Genomic DNA, 16,895 nt, shown 5'->3' with positions numbered 1-16,895 from the left:
GCAATGAGCGTGGCTGAACTGCCACTCTGGAATTCTTTATCGACCAAGATTCGAACAGTTACGAACACGATAGATAATTTAGGTCGTAACGTCGTGATACTACTCTTTAGAATGGCAAATTAGAGAAGTTTCTATGGAGATCGGTGGTCGAGAGCTCGTGTCGTTAACGCTTTACCTCGGTCAGTCTAAATTCTCCACGGATCCTAAACTGCCCTTATTCGGTTAAGCCCGGACGATCTCGCACTTAAGCTCGCATAATTTTCGTTCTAACTAGGCAGAAATTACGCCTCTTCTCTGTTTGCGTAAGGAAATTCGTGCATCCACCGACTGCTATCGCTTTCATCCCTCGTCCCATCCTTTCTGACAATCTTCTATTTCTCTCTTTCGAAAGTCCATGGCCACGACCGTTTTCAGTTCTCCATCGGTTCAGAATTAACGTCGAGTGCAAAGATTCCACGGACACCAAGGGTCCTCGAAAGCCGAGCGTTTCTCACATTTTCTTCCAGGATTTCACTCGGGAAAAGAATACTCTTACCAAGACGCCCCTGTCACGAGAACCTTTCCCCTTTTTCTTTCGTTTCGTTCTTGTTCCTCCTTGCCGTGAATCTTGCGCGGACAAGATGGAAGATAGTATATACTCTTAGAGTGATCCGTTGCGACGTTCGAATTCTGAAATTGGATTCTCTTTTTTCTTTAATCTTCTCTTGCGAATCAGAATTTCTTTCGATCTTCTCTGTTTCCATTTCTTCCTCTTTGATTCCCTAACGTAGAAATGAGAATTATTTTCTAGCGCGGAATTTTGTTAGAGTATCGATAGTGAGTAAAGAACGATTTGTCGAATTATAGGAGATTCGGCATACGTTGACTCGTTTGAGCCGACAACCCTTTATTTAAGTACGGGTACGTTTTTACAAATGGCTCGCTTCAAATGCAAAAAAGATGACGAGTCTAAATACACTACAATTTGCGATACGAGACACGTTGCTCGTTAACATTAGCCGTGTTTCACTAGATTTTCATTTCGTCGTCTATTGACGACAGCTAGATTAAAAGGTCAAGCTACTCAACTACCTATCGTAACTACTCATTTTATTATTGAGAATATTAGCAGGAATGAGAACTTGATGCTATTATATATCGCAAGTAGCCGAGTTTTGAATACCAGAAATACGTGAAAGAATGTAGCGTTGAGATTAGGATGTGAAAGAAGAGTACTTGGTCACCCAAGATTTTGGGTGAACGTGACTGAATGTGTCCTAGAAATATCTGCATATTTCGCTTGAAACGAGTGACAGAAAGAACGCGTGGGTGTTAGAACAATATATCCACTGTCCTGCGTTGTATCGTGTTCGTATATCTTTAAATTATAGAGTCCCGGCGAGTAACACGTTCCTTGCAGAAAAATAAGTGAGAAATGTAGAATAAAATTCTTTCATTCGATTTTCAAGAAAATCGAGTTTGAAAATTTACTAAATATACTCGAACATGAACAATTCCGGACTAGACAGTGCTAAATAATTGACAGGAGATCGTTCTATGTGTAAAAAAAAAAAAAACGAAAATGACGAATAAAATTCTTTCGCGAGACACTTTGTTTTCAAGAAAAGCAAATTTGAAAATTTATCATACGTATGCGCTAGACCGATTCTTAATTAAGGATATTGCAGCTATATTTCCTTCAAAATGAAACCTTAAAAGGAAACATTTTACTTCATATCTTTTATTTATCTTCGCATTTAGAAAGACATCCTATTGATTGTTTTTTGTATTCAGTCGGTAATTAGCCACGTTCAAGTATTAATTTTCAAATCCGATTTTTTCGAAAATTAAGCCGAAAATGAAAATATCTGACTCTATATTATTTTCTTATTTTTCCACAAGGAGAATTTGCGAAATAAACGTGGCGCTTGTATTTTGTTAGATCTGGCCATAAAAAATTCCAATGTTATTAAATAACGTTTTTATTACTTTACGTTTGTGAGGTAAAACTTATCTAAAATTGAACGTTGCTCCACTAATCTGGTATCCCGAGGCTGATCCGTTAATTTCGAAACGGTGAATTGGTTTGTACGCTGGGGTACCGGCTTGAAAATCGATGTAGCGCGTTTGAACCGCAGGTGTCTGCCTATTACAGACGAAAATGAACTCGCTAATGATACAATCGCATAATATCCTACAGCTAGATAAAGTTATCGGTAACGAACCCGGAAACCGATCTAGATCAATGTTTGATCTGCGAGGCAGGACAGTTTAGCGTATTCGTTCGACCTTGTCGTTGCTCGATATCCCTCCAAGAGGCGAATTTACCTGGTGCTGTTAATTTCTACGTGTTGTTTGATTGCTCTAGCTATCCTGATTGACTTATGATTTCGCAGTGCGAGTTTGCATTGCTCATTGAAGCACGAAACGTGGCGTACAAAGCATTTTCGGCGGAAGAGATTACAGCTTTTCGTTGCAGTTTCGATTGGTATTCAAAATTGGCACTAACGTAAGTTTTACTCAAACCTTCGTTTCAATTTCCGCGAATTTTTTTACAAGAAAAGTTTTTTTTCTCCTATCTTGAGAAAATTAGATCGAGTTTTATCGTTGCAGATTTTTAAGTGTTCCTGAGTAAACTTGTAAAATAAGACCTTGCACTTTATCATCTACCCTTGAGATCTGTCGAGATTCGAAAGTAACAACCCGCAAGAAGAGGTCTCAGAGTGTACTTTCTGAACATTAATTTACAACTTAGCCACATTTATCCTTCCTTTTATTAAATGGTAATATTTTATATATCGAAATTTATAGCAAAAATATCGTGAATTTAGATTTCATGAACGTCATTAAACAGATTTTGTATGTGATTGGACAATAAAATAAAACGGTGATAAAATGAAACAGGTTGCTGCAACGGGATGAAACACTCACTCACCAGTGTTGTTCTTCGGATCTCCGCCTTTTACTGGCCAACCAACGGATACGCTCGCTTTGGACGAGAAACTGAAGTACGCCAGGAATTGGGATCTCGTGGTGCTTTCGTTTATTCTGAAACAAACGTAAATACTTAGCCTGCCTGGTTCACGTGTGCAAGATACAGGGAATTTTGCGCGTTGAAACAATAAAAGAAACTCGTTATAAATATCATGAACCGAGTTATTGCGTGATCCGTACTGGCCCGTGATATTTACGGCTGATTCTCATGGCATGGCACACGCTAGGGAAATTTACGTATTCTTCGTAAATGATGCAGAAGGCGACAGCCCGCGAAGGAACCGCCCAATTTTTTATCAATTCGCGTGCGCTGCTTATGAACGACCTGTACGTTTGTCTTAAAATTTGAATTTTTCTAGGAACCGAAACATAATGTATGAAATAAAAAATTAACGAGAACGAAAAATGTACGATACAAAGGAAGAAAAACATAGAGACATCTGTACAAAAGTTAACAAAAAATTCAGGTTTGATCAAATACGAATTTTTACTGTCAAGTTGATAAACCGTCTGACCAGAGACTCGGCCAAGCTCATACTACTGCAAAATCGAAGTTGGCTCTAGCTACACGATAGATTCGCTTTATCGACGAATCTCTTTAACAAGATCTACAGTTTCTGACAGTTTTCATCGATGAAATCGTTTCGTAATTACACCATTATTATTAAGTTATCATTTATATAAACTAGAAACAAAATTTTCAATTATTCGCAAGTAACAACATTCGTATGTAACACTTTGTACGTCAAGAAGATATCATCGAACTGGAAACGAACCTATGTTGCATTGTAACAGAAATGGATTTATTCTCCTCATGAAACGAGATCAGACGGCCCAGACGGAAACGGTGCACGTCTTGAAGACGAAAACGTGCCTCGAAACTAACGGAGTGTATCGCCGTGTTATTACGCAGAAACAGGCGGTGGCACGATGAAAAATACGATCGAACTGTTTCAACGTTCCTCGAAAACTTTTTGACGAAGCATGTTCGCGCGACGATCGAGAATGACGGCGGGAACATGGTCGAACATGTATCTCGCAATCGAAGGAATCGTGTTTTCGGAAAAAGATCGACGAGGTCAAGCCGACGAAGTTTCTTCGAGATTAGTCCAGCATCGATCCGAGATCGGACTGGTCGTCTGCCGTGTTGGAGAGCTGTTTAGAAAGCAAGCACGTCCGAGTCCTTCGTCGAATGGACGAGAATCGATATCTGAACCTCTTTTCGAGAAAGAAGAACTTCTTCCATCAACAGGACCTATGTTCCACATAAAAACTTATCGCTCGTAGAGTGTCTTCGCGCTCCTGACGTTCTTCGCTCTTTTTCTTCTAATTAAAACGATATGTCATTTGTGTCTTTTCTTCTGAACGCGTCCGAATAGTTTGGAATAGTAGACGAGGTTGTTTTTAACATTTTATTCTATGTTTATTGGAAATTCAAGCATTATATTTATTACATGTTGTTAGAAATGGAAGATATAGTTAGCGAAATACACGTAACTTTCATTTAAATCAAAGTAATTTTTTATAGAGATTGAGCTAAGTTTGATAAAAGAATCGCGCAGTTCTGCTTGAAGCGAGAATTTGTTCATTTAAAACGTATGAAGTTTCATAATTATTCTACTTGCCCATAATGAATTTTTCAATTTTCGTCACATTTCCATGGGTCGTTATAAGAGAGGATAGAAATATCAGTGTGAAAACGAATGGATTTCATATTATATGGAAATTGTAATAATATCCCTACAGAAAATTGTACTCTGTCATTAGCGAATACGTATTATTTTAATGAGCCTTTTAAAATAAAATAATGCTATCTCCAAAATATATATCGTACATATTATACGTGTAGAAATTTTGAAACGATACAACTGTATGTAAATATAACATATTCGTAACAGAGTATGATAAACTTGAAATTCACGTTTATCAGCAATTTAATGGGTATGAAACCATGTAGAGTGCAGTACGAAACGTTAAAACGGAGGAGAACAAGATATTGGCAACAGAAGGTTTCCAGGAGAAGATATCGACGACACTGAAACGCGAGGCACGACTCTGATGACTCCTGTGCCTTGAGACTCGACACCGACGACTCTAGGGATTTAGCGCCAGAAACTGGTTATCTCGGAGCGTGAAATGCGATAGGAACTATCCTCGGGTCGGTGAAACCGAAGTTGGGCTTACTCTTGGACTGTTGGATCGACTACTGATAACACGCGTAGTCATTGAGTTTGACGATAATAACTCTTCAAATTACGTGTGCCGTTAATGACGATACCAGAGGCGCCAATCGTCCACGATTGCTGATTATACTCTAATGACGATTTCCATCTTGGTTCCACCTATATCGATGACTCGTAACCTACTTCGGTTGACATTGATGATGTGGTCCTTAGAAGCGCAAAGTATTTATGAAACGTATGCCTTGAAAAAGTATTTCTAAAAATTGTTATTGTGTTGCAAGAGATGTTGAATTTCTTTATTCTACGTATTTATGTGAAGAATACAAAATGTTTATTAAAATAGAAATATCCGCAGATAGTGTTAAGACGATAAGAGAAACCTGAATATAAAACGAAACTGTATATGAAGTTATTTGTGAGACTGTATTTGAAACTGTAAAACTATGCTGGAATGTGGGGTAAAACGGTGATTTTCATACTGAAGCGGTTACTGCGTTTCTCCGGATTCTCCGGGCAGCAAGCGGTGCAATAAAAGTGCAGGTCACCGTGAGAGAAGTTTCTGCACCTGCGCATCAAAGTACGTGGGTGTACATAATATCGGTGAGATTACAACAAAAAGACTGTTCGTGAATTGAGAAAGATCTTCTGATAAGAAGACTATTCGAAATAATGCAACACGTGTCTCCGAATTTGCAGATAGAAAGAACGTTTCCTTTAAAAGGCCTTTTAATAATATTTAACACGTAACTATACAATATTTTCATTCTCTTTTATCGAATTTTCTCTACAAAAGATTTGATCAATTTTTAATGTCGTTTTCAGGAACTCTAGTTAATAAATCAAAGTAGATCTTCTGATAAAGAATTTGTTAACAACAATGGAGCACTCAACGCAGAATCTCAGAACCAAACAATCCAGAATATTCGTATCCAGAATATTTTAACGTCCAATACATATCCATATTTCGTTTAAATTTTTTCCCTTAATTTTATCCGGCAAAAGATTGCACCGATCCTTTCGTATAAACTCGAGGCTCGCTACAAATTGTATTCGTTTAAGTTTCTCGTTAGCCGTGACCTCGCTGAAACCTACAGCCAATTTAGCAATAAGGAATCGACCATGGGAACAAAGTTGCAGAGGGTACGATTCGGAACGCAGCCAGGTAGAGACGAGACAACGAGCGTTACCGAGATTCCGTGGACGGGTTTCGGGCGTACCGTCTTCGGTGCTTCTCTAATTGAATTACTTAGTTAGGTCAGGTTAGCTCTACTTGGGTTAGCGTCACAGCAGCCGGGACCAGAGGTTACTCAAGGCACTCGTAACTTCTAATTCTATTTGCTTACAATAAATCCTCCTTCATTTGGCTCTTCGTCAACCGTGCGATTTGATTATCTGCCAATACGATTGCACCTCTTCCTCAACGATGGTCGTCTCGAGAGTTATCACGTTTCTTAAACGGATCTACTTTGGTTATGCTCGTGGCAAGCTACGTTTGATTTATGGAATACTTCGATCGGGAACAATATGTCGTTTCTAGACGTTGTACGAAACGCTGCACGGATCGACAGATACCTTCTTTATGATTTACGAGCATTTCGTTGAAAACTCGTTCAACTTCTACATCGGCAGCCTTCTCTCGTTTTCCCCTTCTCTCGTTTCGACCCTTTCTTCTCTTCTACAGACCTTGAAACTTTCCATCGATCCATCTATCGGAATCGGAAAACCGACGCTATTTATGATGGAAGCCCTCGTTTCACGACCTCCGTAGGCCACAAAAGATTTCGACAAGAGAAAGAAAGAGATGGCGAAAAGAGTGGAATCGATCGACACGTGCGCACGAAAATCTGTCGAAGCTGTCGCGGCAATAGGAAGCTGAAGTCTCTCTTGTTAACATCAAAAGGGCTGACAAAGGGGCGGGCTCGGCCTCTCAACTTCGCGCTTCTAGACGGTGAATAACCTTTTCTTCGACCAGCAGGAGGGAGGAAACGACGCTACGTCAAACGATTCTTCCCTCTTTTTCGTTCTGTTATTCTTTTTCAAACTCGCAACGCGAGACTAATCTTTCAGTTGGCGTTTTAGAAGTTGCCATTTGTGCGACTGAAATTACAGACAAATTAAATCGCTATCGAGATTGTATTATTGTTAAGATTGCTTCGTTATTATCAGAAATGTAGCTTTCATTATTTTCTTTAACATGTTACGACTCAAAATCTGTTTGCAATTCAATATTTCCGCAATACGATAATTTACAGATCCTTGACGACGAATCGATTCGCGTGCTATGTCTGAGAGAAAATTAAGAACAGCTTGACCCACGGGGTAAAGGTCTACGGACGTTCGTTACTGTAATGAACTTCTTCCCACGGACGAAAGTATTGGAATTCCAATCACGTTTGTACCTCTCCGAAAATCAGCTTCTCGTGAAACATACCTTCTTACTCTTCGCACCGGTCTCTACCTTTTCGTTTACGATTAAAGAGCCTCTTATCAGAATCACGTACCTGCATGCAGAGTTAACTTAGGAATGATGTTTATATTTTTCAGATAAGAGAGGTCTATCGAGGCACGATCTCGTGGATGAATTCGAGGTGAAATTTCAGATCGAATATTTATATGATTAATTTAAGCTAGATATAATAGTAAAATTTAACTGTTTCGAAAGTGGAAGAGTTAAATGTACACAAATTTCGTCGTATCATAGAAATTATCAAAACTTTGACGGCTGCCGTCACGTTTACGTGATGTCTGACCATGGCTGTCCTTGAAAATATGGTGGCCAACCATTTTTCAGTAGACACGCGTATGGAGTCGAAGACATTTTCCCCGAGGAGGAAGGAGCTAGTTAAACTCAGGTTACCAGTCATATCCGACATAATTATTTCAGTACCGTTTTTAAATTTCTTATTTGTATGCAAGTCATTTTATATTTTATTATTATTATCTCTATCGTATATATTATACTGTTTTGTTAATTACATGTTAATGAGTCATTGCGTTTCCTGCATTACCATTATCCTTTATTAAAATTATTGGATTTAACACAATGGTGTCATTACTTCAGAAATGATATCGCAATACAACGATGTAGAAGGATATCGAGGATACAGAACATAAAAGTAAAATACGATGTAAAATCATCAAAGTTCCGATAATATCTCACATTCAGCGTATCCTAATTAAAAGGAATAAATATACGAATAATTAAGTAAACTTTAAGCCTTAATACAACAGAAGAAATCATCCTTTAAATTATTATTCCCACATGCAATATTTCTTCTTTTCCTGGATTCTTTTCCTATTTCCTGGAAACTGAATTGACCTAAGCAGCTAGTTCTTTTCCTTCGATGAAAACGAACAGAGAAGATGGTCAGAACTTCGTTAGAGGGTGACTTTCTATGCAAATCGTTCGAGATACAGGTGAACGCGAAAGGGAAGGGGTGGTGTGGGCGAGACCGGAAGAAAAAGTTGACTGTTTGCGGGCGAGAGAGCGTTATCTCGGCTATATTCGAATCTCTTAATTGCGTTATTTGCATGGAGACGAGGCCTGCACGCGAATCGAGTCCCAGTGAATATCAACGAGCGGATTTCTTGCAAAATTTCGCGCAGATTAAACGGACGACGATGGCAAAAAAGGATCGGGGGACAAGCGGCGTTAAGCTGCCTCACGGTAAACCTCCCACCTCTATCTGTTTCTTTCCGTGGCGAACATGCATTATTTATGCGGCGAGCTTAGAGAAAGCGAGCTTTATAAATTTCGGAGGGGATCCCCGTTAATGTCGAAAGCCTGCTCGATACGCAGAGTATTTCATCGTCATTCCTGGCTCTTCCCAGCCAAATGCATTGACAATTTAATTGAGAAATTCGCTGGTATAATGAATTTCGTGCGACCCTCTCGCGGAATATAAAAGAATATACGCGAATGGAAGATTTAGGTCTTTTTTAAAATATTGTTATTTTATCTGCAAAACGTCGAGTAAATGTAATATTAGAGATTGAAATGGATAAAAATAAATAAATCAATGTTAGACATGGAATAATTGAGAGAAAATATATTTGTTTTATTAAACGGATGAATTGATATGGAACTGGGTTACAATGGACATTTAAAATTGATATATTAATTTGATTAGTTTTCATTTAAATGCCAGCATGGTTCAACGAGCATGTTGAATCCGAATATTGTTAACCTTCGATTAAACACTAGATTTCCTTGCAATCCGTCAAATTATTAAAACGTCAAATTATTAAACAATTCATATAACAATAACTCTGATGGTTTGAGTAGAAATTGACACGATCCATAACCGAAAGAAAAAGCATTGAAAGCATTTTAATTTATAGTACATCCATTTCGAGAATAATCGAGAATAATTGAGAATACTAGTGCGTGTATTTAATTGAAAATCCTCTGGGGCTTTTTCATGTTCCTGTATCAACGAGGATTCTATTCGTTTCTCGAGAAAACAGAAAACAGTGTTCATGGTGTTTCCCCTGCAGGAAAAGGGATCAGTTCGGTACGTTAAGATTTCGACAAATCTGAGAGCACGCGGCCAGAAACAAGAATATCGAGCTCAGACGTGCATAAAGGGCGCGTTCAGGGGTGAAATCTGTTTCCTTTTGGGATACACCATTTTCTGGGATTACAAAATACTTCGACAGCCGACTGCCACGGGGAAAAAGTAAAAGCCTGTGATCGAAAGGTAGTTCGGATGTAAGGGAAATAAAGGGCGCGATGGCGCGCGATGGTGCGCGAAGAAAGCGCCACGGGAAAGTTCCACGACGTTGGCGGTACATCGACGAAGAGGGGTTGAACGTGGAAACAGGGATGGCAAGAGGGATAAAGCGGAGGAAGAAGCTCTGTCAATTTCTTCGCCCGTTCTCCAAATGTTTCGTCCTACCTCCACCGAGGCGTGAATCCATATTTCCTGCACGAATATATCGTAGATACGTAAGTAAACAAATCTTTCGCGAGGCATTACGATCGCTGCCGAAGCAATACGTCCCATGGAAATTGCATTTTTATTGACATCTCCTAGAGCGTAGGAATGACAGAAAAAAACATATATAGTTATATTATATCGCAGAAGTCATCGGAGTCACGCGTTTGTTGAGTCGAGTGCATTCAGCTTGATCGCGAATACAGTCATTGCCCTCCACGTTCTGATGTTTTCAGAAATTTGATCGTCCCTGTTCGATCGAATTTCTTCTTTTTCTTTTTTAAAGAGCTTTTTATTAAAGCATTTCGATGCAGAAAATTACAAAAGTGAAATCATGCGGAGAGCTAGAGGAGTCGGAAATCGTGCAGAACAACGGCATACGATGGTGAAAAAAAGCGAACGTGTAGTGAGAATCGAAGGGGAGAAATTGAGAGAAGGGGTTAAAATATGTACGTCTTCGTTCGCCGACCGTAAATCCGTATCTCGGGAATCTTCAACGTGCATACATAACGCTTCACAGCCAATAAACCGGAAGCGGTAGCTGCAAGGAGATTTGTAGGATTCTCCAGAAATAAAGTTTTTCGACGAACTCGCGTACATGTAGATAAATCGCGTGTTGCCTTCTGTATTGAACAGAAGTGGGCCTGCGCTTTTTATTTTAGTATCCGCGGTTAAGTTTTTCGTAAAAGAGTAGCACGTGATTTTGTATTGGATTCTATGGTGCAAACATAACGTTCTTATAATATAACATTATCACATGCATAAAATTTAGAATTATATTCTTTACGCCTTTCTATATCTACCGAATTCCAATTTTCATTACTATTTGTAAGTGTTTCATATCGCGTGAACATTTGTAGCAACGATATAAATACATAACATAAATTTTATTAAAATGTACGAATTATTGGCAAAGTAATGGTTAAGCGCGATATTTATCATTACTAATAATATATTGAAATTAAATTCACATTCGTTAATCTTACCAATGATTTTAAACATTACCTACTGCTCAAATTAATGAATCACGCGTAAGCGTTCTGGATAATCAAAATTTCTAATGTCTCCCCTGAAGAGCGGGAAGACTCGATATCAGAAAAAAGGTAATGTCCCCGTAAAATTTATATCATTGGCGGATCACAGGTTGGACAGACAGGTTCCTAATCTCGGCTAGGTCAAAGTCTCCGAGAACGACTGCGGATTTAAAGACGTTCCCGACTACGGAATCCGATTTGTAATGACAAGGGATCGCGACGTTAAATTGAAGAACGAGGACCGGGAGACACGACGGATTCGACGGTTGGGTCGTGTCGAACATGGAAAATAACTTGTCCGACCCTGACGAGGACTTCACGCGGATATGGGTGGGACAGCTATTATTTGTCGTATCGATGGAAGAAATCTTCGATGGAGGAGAAGCATTCGCTGTGTGTTCGGATCCTAGTAGCTCCGATCCCGAGATCTTCAACAACTCGAACGTCGAATGAACATTCGAATCTTCGTCGGACTGATTTCATGTCCGTAGAAGCGGTTGATCGATTATTTACCGAGAAACAAAGAGACCGAACCGATTGACGACTGCTGAAACTTTTTGCTCGCGACAGAGTCACACAGGAAATTCGTAATTTCGAGGACCACGTGCAAGCGAATAAAGGCAATGATCGTGATTGAAGAAGAGGATAAAATAGTGTCTTCGAGCGCTTGTATTTCGAACAACTTGACAAAAGTTTGGTTTCTGGATGTTTATACGGTGGTTATGATGGATCGTGCGAAAGAATAACACACGATGACTTGGTTTCTACATGATATCGACTTTCTATTAATATTATAAAATATTATAAAAAGAATTATTTCGCTAGTCCGATAAATCTAATTTCTATAAATATTATACTAGAGGCGCGAAAATCAATATTTTCACTTAACGCGAACGACAGAAGGAACCGCACGGGCTGGTCGAGGGGTGGGACTGGAGAGAGAGAGAGAGTGAGAGAGAGAGAGAGCGAAAAAAAGAAACATTTTCCTCGAGCATTCCATTTCCATCGAGTGAACTTTTTCCCGTGGTGTCATTCGATTTTGATCGATCGTGGTCCCTTCTCGCTCGCGTCGTTTTTCCGTTCCTCCGATGGAAAATACGTTTCCGTTGACCCAGATCCGGCTGGGAAGAACAAAACGATGCGGGAAATGGAAAAACGCTGCGCGTCCACCCACCCGCGAACATCAATCAACGAAGAATAATTATTACGGGAAATGCGAGGCAACAACGAGTCTATTGGAGAAATTCCAGCTAAATACGTACAGTGAAAGACGAAAATCGATTGCAAGCGCGACGAGAAAGGGGCTCGTTTGGAAAGTGTACGAAGCCTCTAATGAAACACGCGTTACCTCGTGATATACACGAAAATACGTGGGGTGGAGGAGGGGGTGGCTGTAGAAGGAAACATAGTTATCGTTGAAACAACATCGTCGTCGAATGTTTTACGAAACTGTGACCTCGACGTCGTCGTTTTCGTCGGTTTCATCGTGGCTGCTGTTTATTGTTCGACGGGAATCGACTCGATAAGTGGGCCACCCCCGACAACGAAAGCGCGAAACCGTTGACAGGGTGTCGATAACCCTCGAACCGGAGGAAATGGAAAGAGGAGGTGAATCAGGGCCGCGGCAATCGAACTCGTAGAATGCCGATAATATCTCTCCTTTGCGGGAATCGTGGTGCAGAGGGGCTGGGCCAACCAGCAGACAACCAAGTTCGAACCATTGCTGGATCTTCGCCGTCATAAACAGTCCACGTACACCAGACGGCCGTCTTGTCCTTTCGATTCTCAAAACCGTCACGCGAGAAGCTGATATTAAAACTCTGACCGAGTAGTCGGTGCTCCGCCCGGAATTTCGTGAAACGAGAGGATTTTAATCGGCGAAACTCGGCGGTTCCTCTCGAGTCCAACCTTTACCGCCGAAAGGGGGAAGGGTTCTGTCGGAGTAAGAAGTTTTTCGACTTTGCAGGGAATTCATTAAGCGCCATCGTCGTCATGCACAACCACAGAAATGGATTATGTCGCTTCATCGATACTGGGGATCTCGTCGAAGAATTTCTGGAGCGGAGGAAGTTTCGTGGAAAGGGTCGGAGATTGTCACGGTGGATTGAAAATTGTTGGGCGTTGGTTCGGATTCTTAGAATTCCATTTTAGACAGAACTATGAAAAATATATCATATCTGGCAATATATATTTTGATAAGAAAAATAAGAAACACATGAAAAAAGATATATTATGCGTTGATCCCCGTTCAGTGTGAAACTTGTCTGACTCGAAGGTTGAATCTACTTGAAGGTCAATAACCAAGAACAATATAACTTCCTATCATTTTCTGACAGCCATTGAACACTTCTATTTACGAAACAACGCAGACAAACCCAAAACTTTTCTCAGATATAGACTAGTTCATCTCGTCCACTTCATCTCGTTTCATCGCATCGTTAAGACATCGATCCCCTTCGAACGCAACGGCTTCATTCGCCGGGAAACGGGGCAACTTTGAGGTGTTTCCAATTTACGTCGGACGCGAAACTTTGATGAAGTTTCGGCCACTGATTCAAGCCCCATAACCGATGGACCAGATGGCTACATGTCGAATCAATTTCGACCGATCGCATGTTTGACGCAATTTGCGGGCGCACCTTCGCCGCTCAATGCGATTAATCATCCCCTACGAGTGATAATCGGTTGTGCACAATACCGTATTTTGGCAACCGCCTCCCTTCGTTCTTTCGATACGGTAAACCGATACAAACGATTTCTTTATTCCCATCCGTGAATTCACTACGCAGACAATATACGATGTTCCATCGGTGTACCGGGATCGTTTGAACGATCGAGTTTCATAATGGAGTTGAATAATGATGCGAATTATTGTGTAGAATAGACGTATGGAGATATGTGGTATTTATCCAAGTAGTAATTCATAGTGAACCGCGTTTGAAGCGATTAAACAATTTCCAGCTTACGAGGAAAAATATTGTTATATTTTTTGAACATTCTCTTTGAACAATTAATTTCTTGAAATAACGTACATACAAAAATCTTACAGAACATTATATCCACGATAAAATGATCAAGACTTTGCTTTTTCAGGTGTTTACGAATCTCAGAAACTTAAACACCACTTGTTTATAAGTTCTTTGTTTCTTCCCGTAAAATAAATACAGTTCTCTGTAATGAAAGAAGTAAAGGAACTGTTTAACATTACTTTATACAATCTCTTTGTGCTCCCTTACCAAAAGTACACTTCTAAATCCAATCTAATAGCGGTATTTACTTTCAAACTTCGCTATAACGTTCTTAAAACAAGAACCATTCTCGGTTAATAACGATTCGATCAACATCTTCGAGTACACTACCTGCCCTCTAAAAAAGAGCAAACAAAAAAAAAAGGAAAGTGAAAGAAGTAGAAAAGAAGGAGAAGTGGAACGAAATCCTCGATAGTCCCGACAGAAAATTATTCCCAGCTAAGTTTCGTGATGTTCGCCTCACGAAATTCTCAAGAGCGACGCAACGTCCGCGTTGCATTAAAATGCATCCACGAATTATAAGCGTTCCGGGAGAGGAGCCACGATGGAAAATCCTGAAAATTAAGTAGCCCCGGAGCGGTACGTGTTCTTCCTTTCAAGAACGGCTTTTGATGCTCGACTCTCGAGGCTCGGCCCTGCTGACGGTTCAAGCGAAATTACCTTGGCGGTCGTCGTAAACAGGATACTTGAGAGGGTGCCGGATTATAATCCCAAAGGGGCCTCACTTTCGTGCGCGCCCACTCCCGCGGACCTTCCGCTTCAAGTTAAATGCGATTTGCCCGTTGCCCATCCCCGACGTGGATACGAAACGCATAAAAGTTCACGTGTTCTTCCTCGACGTACCTCGACCGCGTCGTTGGAAACGTGAGATTGCCAGGGCATCGCATCGCCCTGGAAATGTAGCACATACAATGTTCGAGCATACGGCCTGAGCTCCAGATTAAAAGGAGCACGAGCTCGTCGTGTGAAAGTAACTTCGCTGGCACGACAAATAACGTTTCGTACGGTTACCGTGTCACGGAGGAATGTTTTGTCCTTAGAGGATTAGAGTCCGACGTTGTATCCTCTTTTGTGTGTCAATGGCGGGAATATTAAATTTTGAAATATTATACGGTTACTGGAGAACTTTACTTTCGTAGTATTCAATTTCATCCGTTGTAATTGGAACTTTGTTTATTTACAGGAAACAGAAATTACAATTAGAGATAAAGTAAAATGGCTTCATTTGAATATTTGGAATTATTAATTGTTACAATGAGATTAATTGGCGACGATATAAGGATATAACGTGCAGTGTTGTAATTAAAGGAAATACAAGAGAAAAGAAGATCTGATACAATGTAATGATACGATGATGTGTAAATGAAATGAAATTTCAAGAATTTATAGATTATGTAATTACCAAGTTTCGTAACGTTGTAAAGAACTAATTCCGTAGCTTTAATATTGAAAATCTTAAGTCTCGCAAATACTTGTCATGCAATATACATAAAAGTTTCTTAACTCTGTGTTTAATATCTAAATACTTCCACTTATTAAACCAGTAACTTTCAGTAACAGCTGATTCCAGGCTTGAACCAACCCTGGAATACCATCAACAATGCAAACGATCGAACCATTTACAACTCGATGAAGCTTCAAACGCACCCTTTCCAGTTATCGATGACTAATGTCCCGTTATTGTTTGTTCCTCCTGTGTTTTCAATATCTATGACGAGTCCTGGATCCCTCTGGAGAAAGGGACGAAAGTCGACGATGTAATATAGCGCTGTTTCCGCGAGCGCCGAGGGCAATCTTGAAATAATAGACGATGTCCCGATTCTTTCGTTGCTCCATCATTCACGGGAAACGTTCACGATACCCTGGTACCGGAAACGTCACTGCGATCTGTCCCGATTACAGCGAGGAAATGGGATCTCGCTACTCTTATCAGGCATCGATAAGCTCGTCGAAATATTTCAGCCTGATAAAATCGTTCACAGAAATTTCCTCAAACGACGGAAAACCTGCTTCAAGAACGATAACTCACACAGGTCGTTTCAGTTCTTGTCTCGGCTACACCTTGTTAAAATATTCCATAGATAAAACAGGAAAGATAATTTATGTAGACGCGTGTCGTTTAATGCTTTATTAGAAAGTTAGAAGAAAAATACGAGATTTTACATTTTAAAGATACATTTTAAAAATGAATCCTAAGAAGTAAATTTTGATTTCGCTTCCTTTAACGAATAGATACTAATACACGTATACTAATATTTGTTTAATGCGCCTTCTTGATAAAAGCTGTATGCAAAGTAGTATCCTCTTCACATCTTTTATTTGTTAGAACTCATGTAATAAAGCTTCAAACGACCGAAAGGTTGGCTGACAAAAAATTGGAACATCACGCATAATTTCCAATCGACCGATAAATAAGCGATTATATGAAACTTGGAGTCGTCAAGAGACAAGAGCTAATTAGATCGAGATGATCGTAGCGTTGCGGAAATAGTCTGTTTCTGATGTTTTTATCGGGAAACGAGGCGGACAAAGGTCAGATATCCTTCTGTGTAGAACAATGGACCTTCGCGGGTTAATTCTCCGCGACGTACGCTATCTAAAAACAGCATCCGATATAATCGGTAACGACCGTCGACGTCGGATATCCGTCGTGAGTTTGCCTGGTCGGGTCACGTAGTAGACACGATCTAAAAGCGGAACGATGTCTTTCATTCGGTACCAGCTGAGACAGCAGAAGTC

The 16,895-nt window shown here is 40.0% G+C and overlaps 1 protein-coding gene across 5 annotated transcripts in view; it reads right to left on the bottom strand.

The window, feature by feature from the left end:
* Nucleotides 1-16,895, bottom strand: part of LOC117234791 — a 269,398-nt gene that overhangs the window by 99,839 nt on the left and 152,664 nt on the right. For all 5 annotated transcript variants that reach the window (XM_033496329.1, XM_033496331.1, XM_033496330.1 and 2 more), the window contains exon 6: nt 2,915-3,027. In XM_033496329.1, the coding sequence (XP_033352220.1) occupies nt 2,915-3,027 (113 nt within the window). The remainder of the gene's footprint in view (nt 1-2,914; nt 3,028-16,895) is intronic.

Source organism: Bombus vosnesenskii, unplaced genomic scaffold (assembly GCF_011952255.1).
Source record: "Bombus vosnesenskii isolate JDL3184/JDL3185 unplaced genomic scaffold, Bvos_JDL3184-5_v1.1 scf7180000013309, whole genome shotgun sequence".
Taxonomy (NCBI): Eukaryota; Metazoa; Arthropoda; class Insecta; order Hymenoptera; family Apidae; genus Bombus; species Bombus vosnesenskii.
The sequence above is the reverse complement of the archived record's forward strand: the minus strand, read 5'-3'. Positions and strand labels throughout refer to the sequence as shown.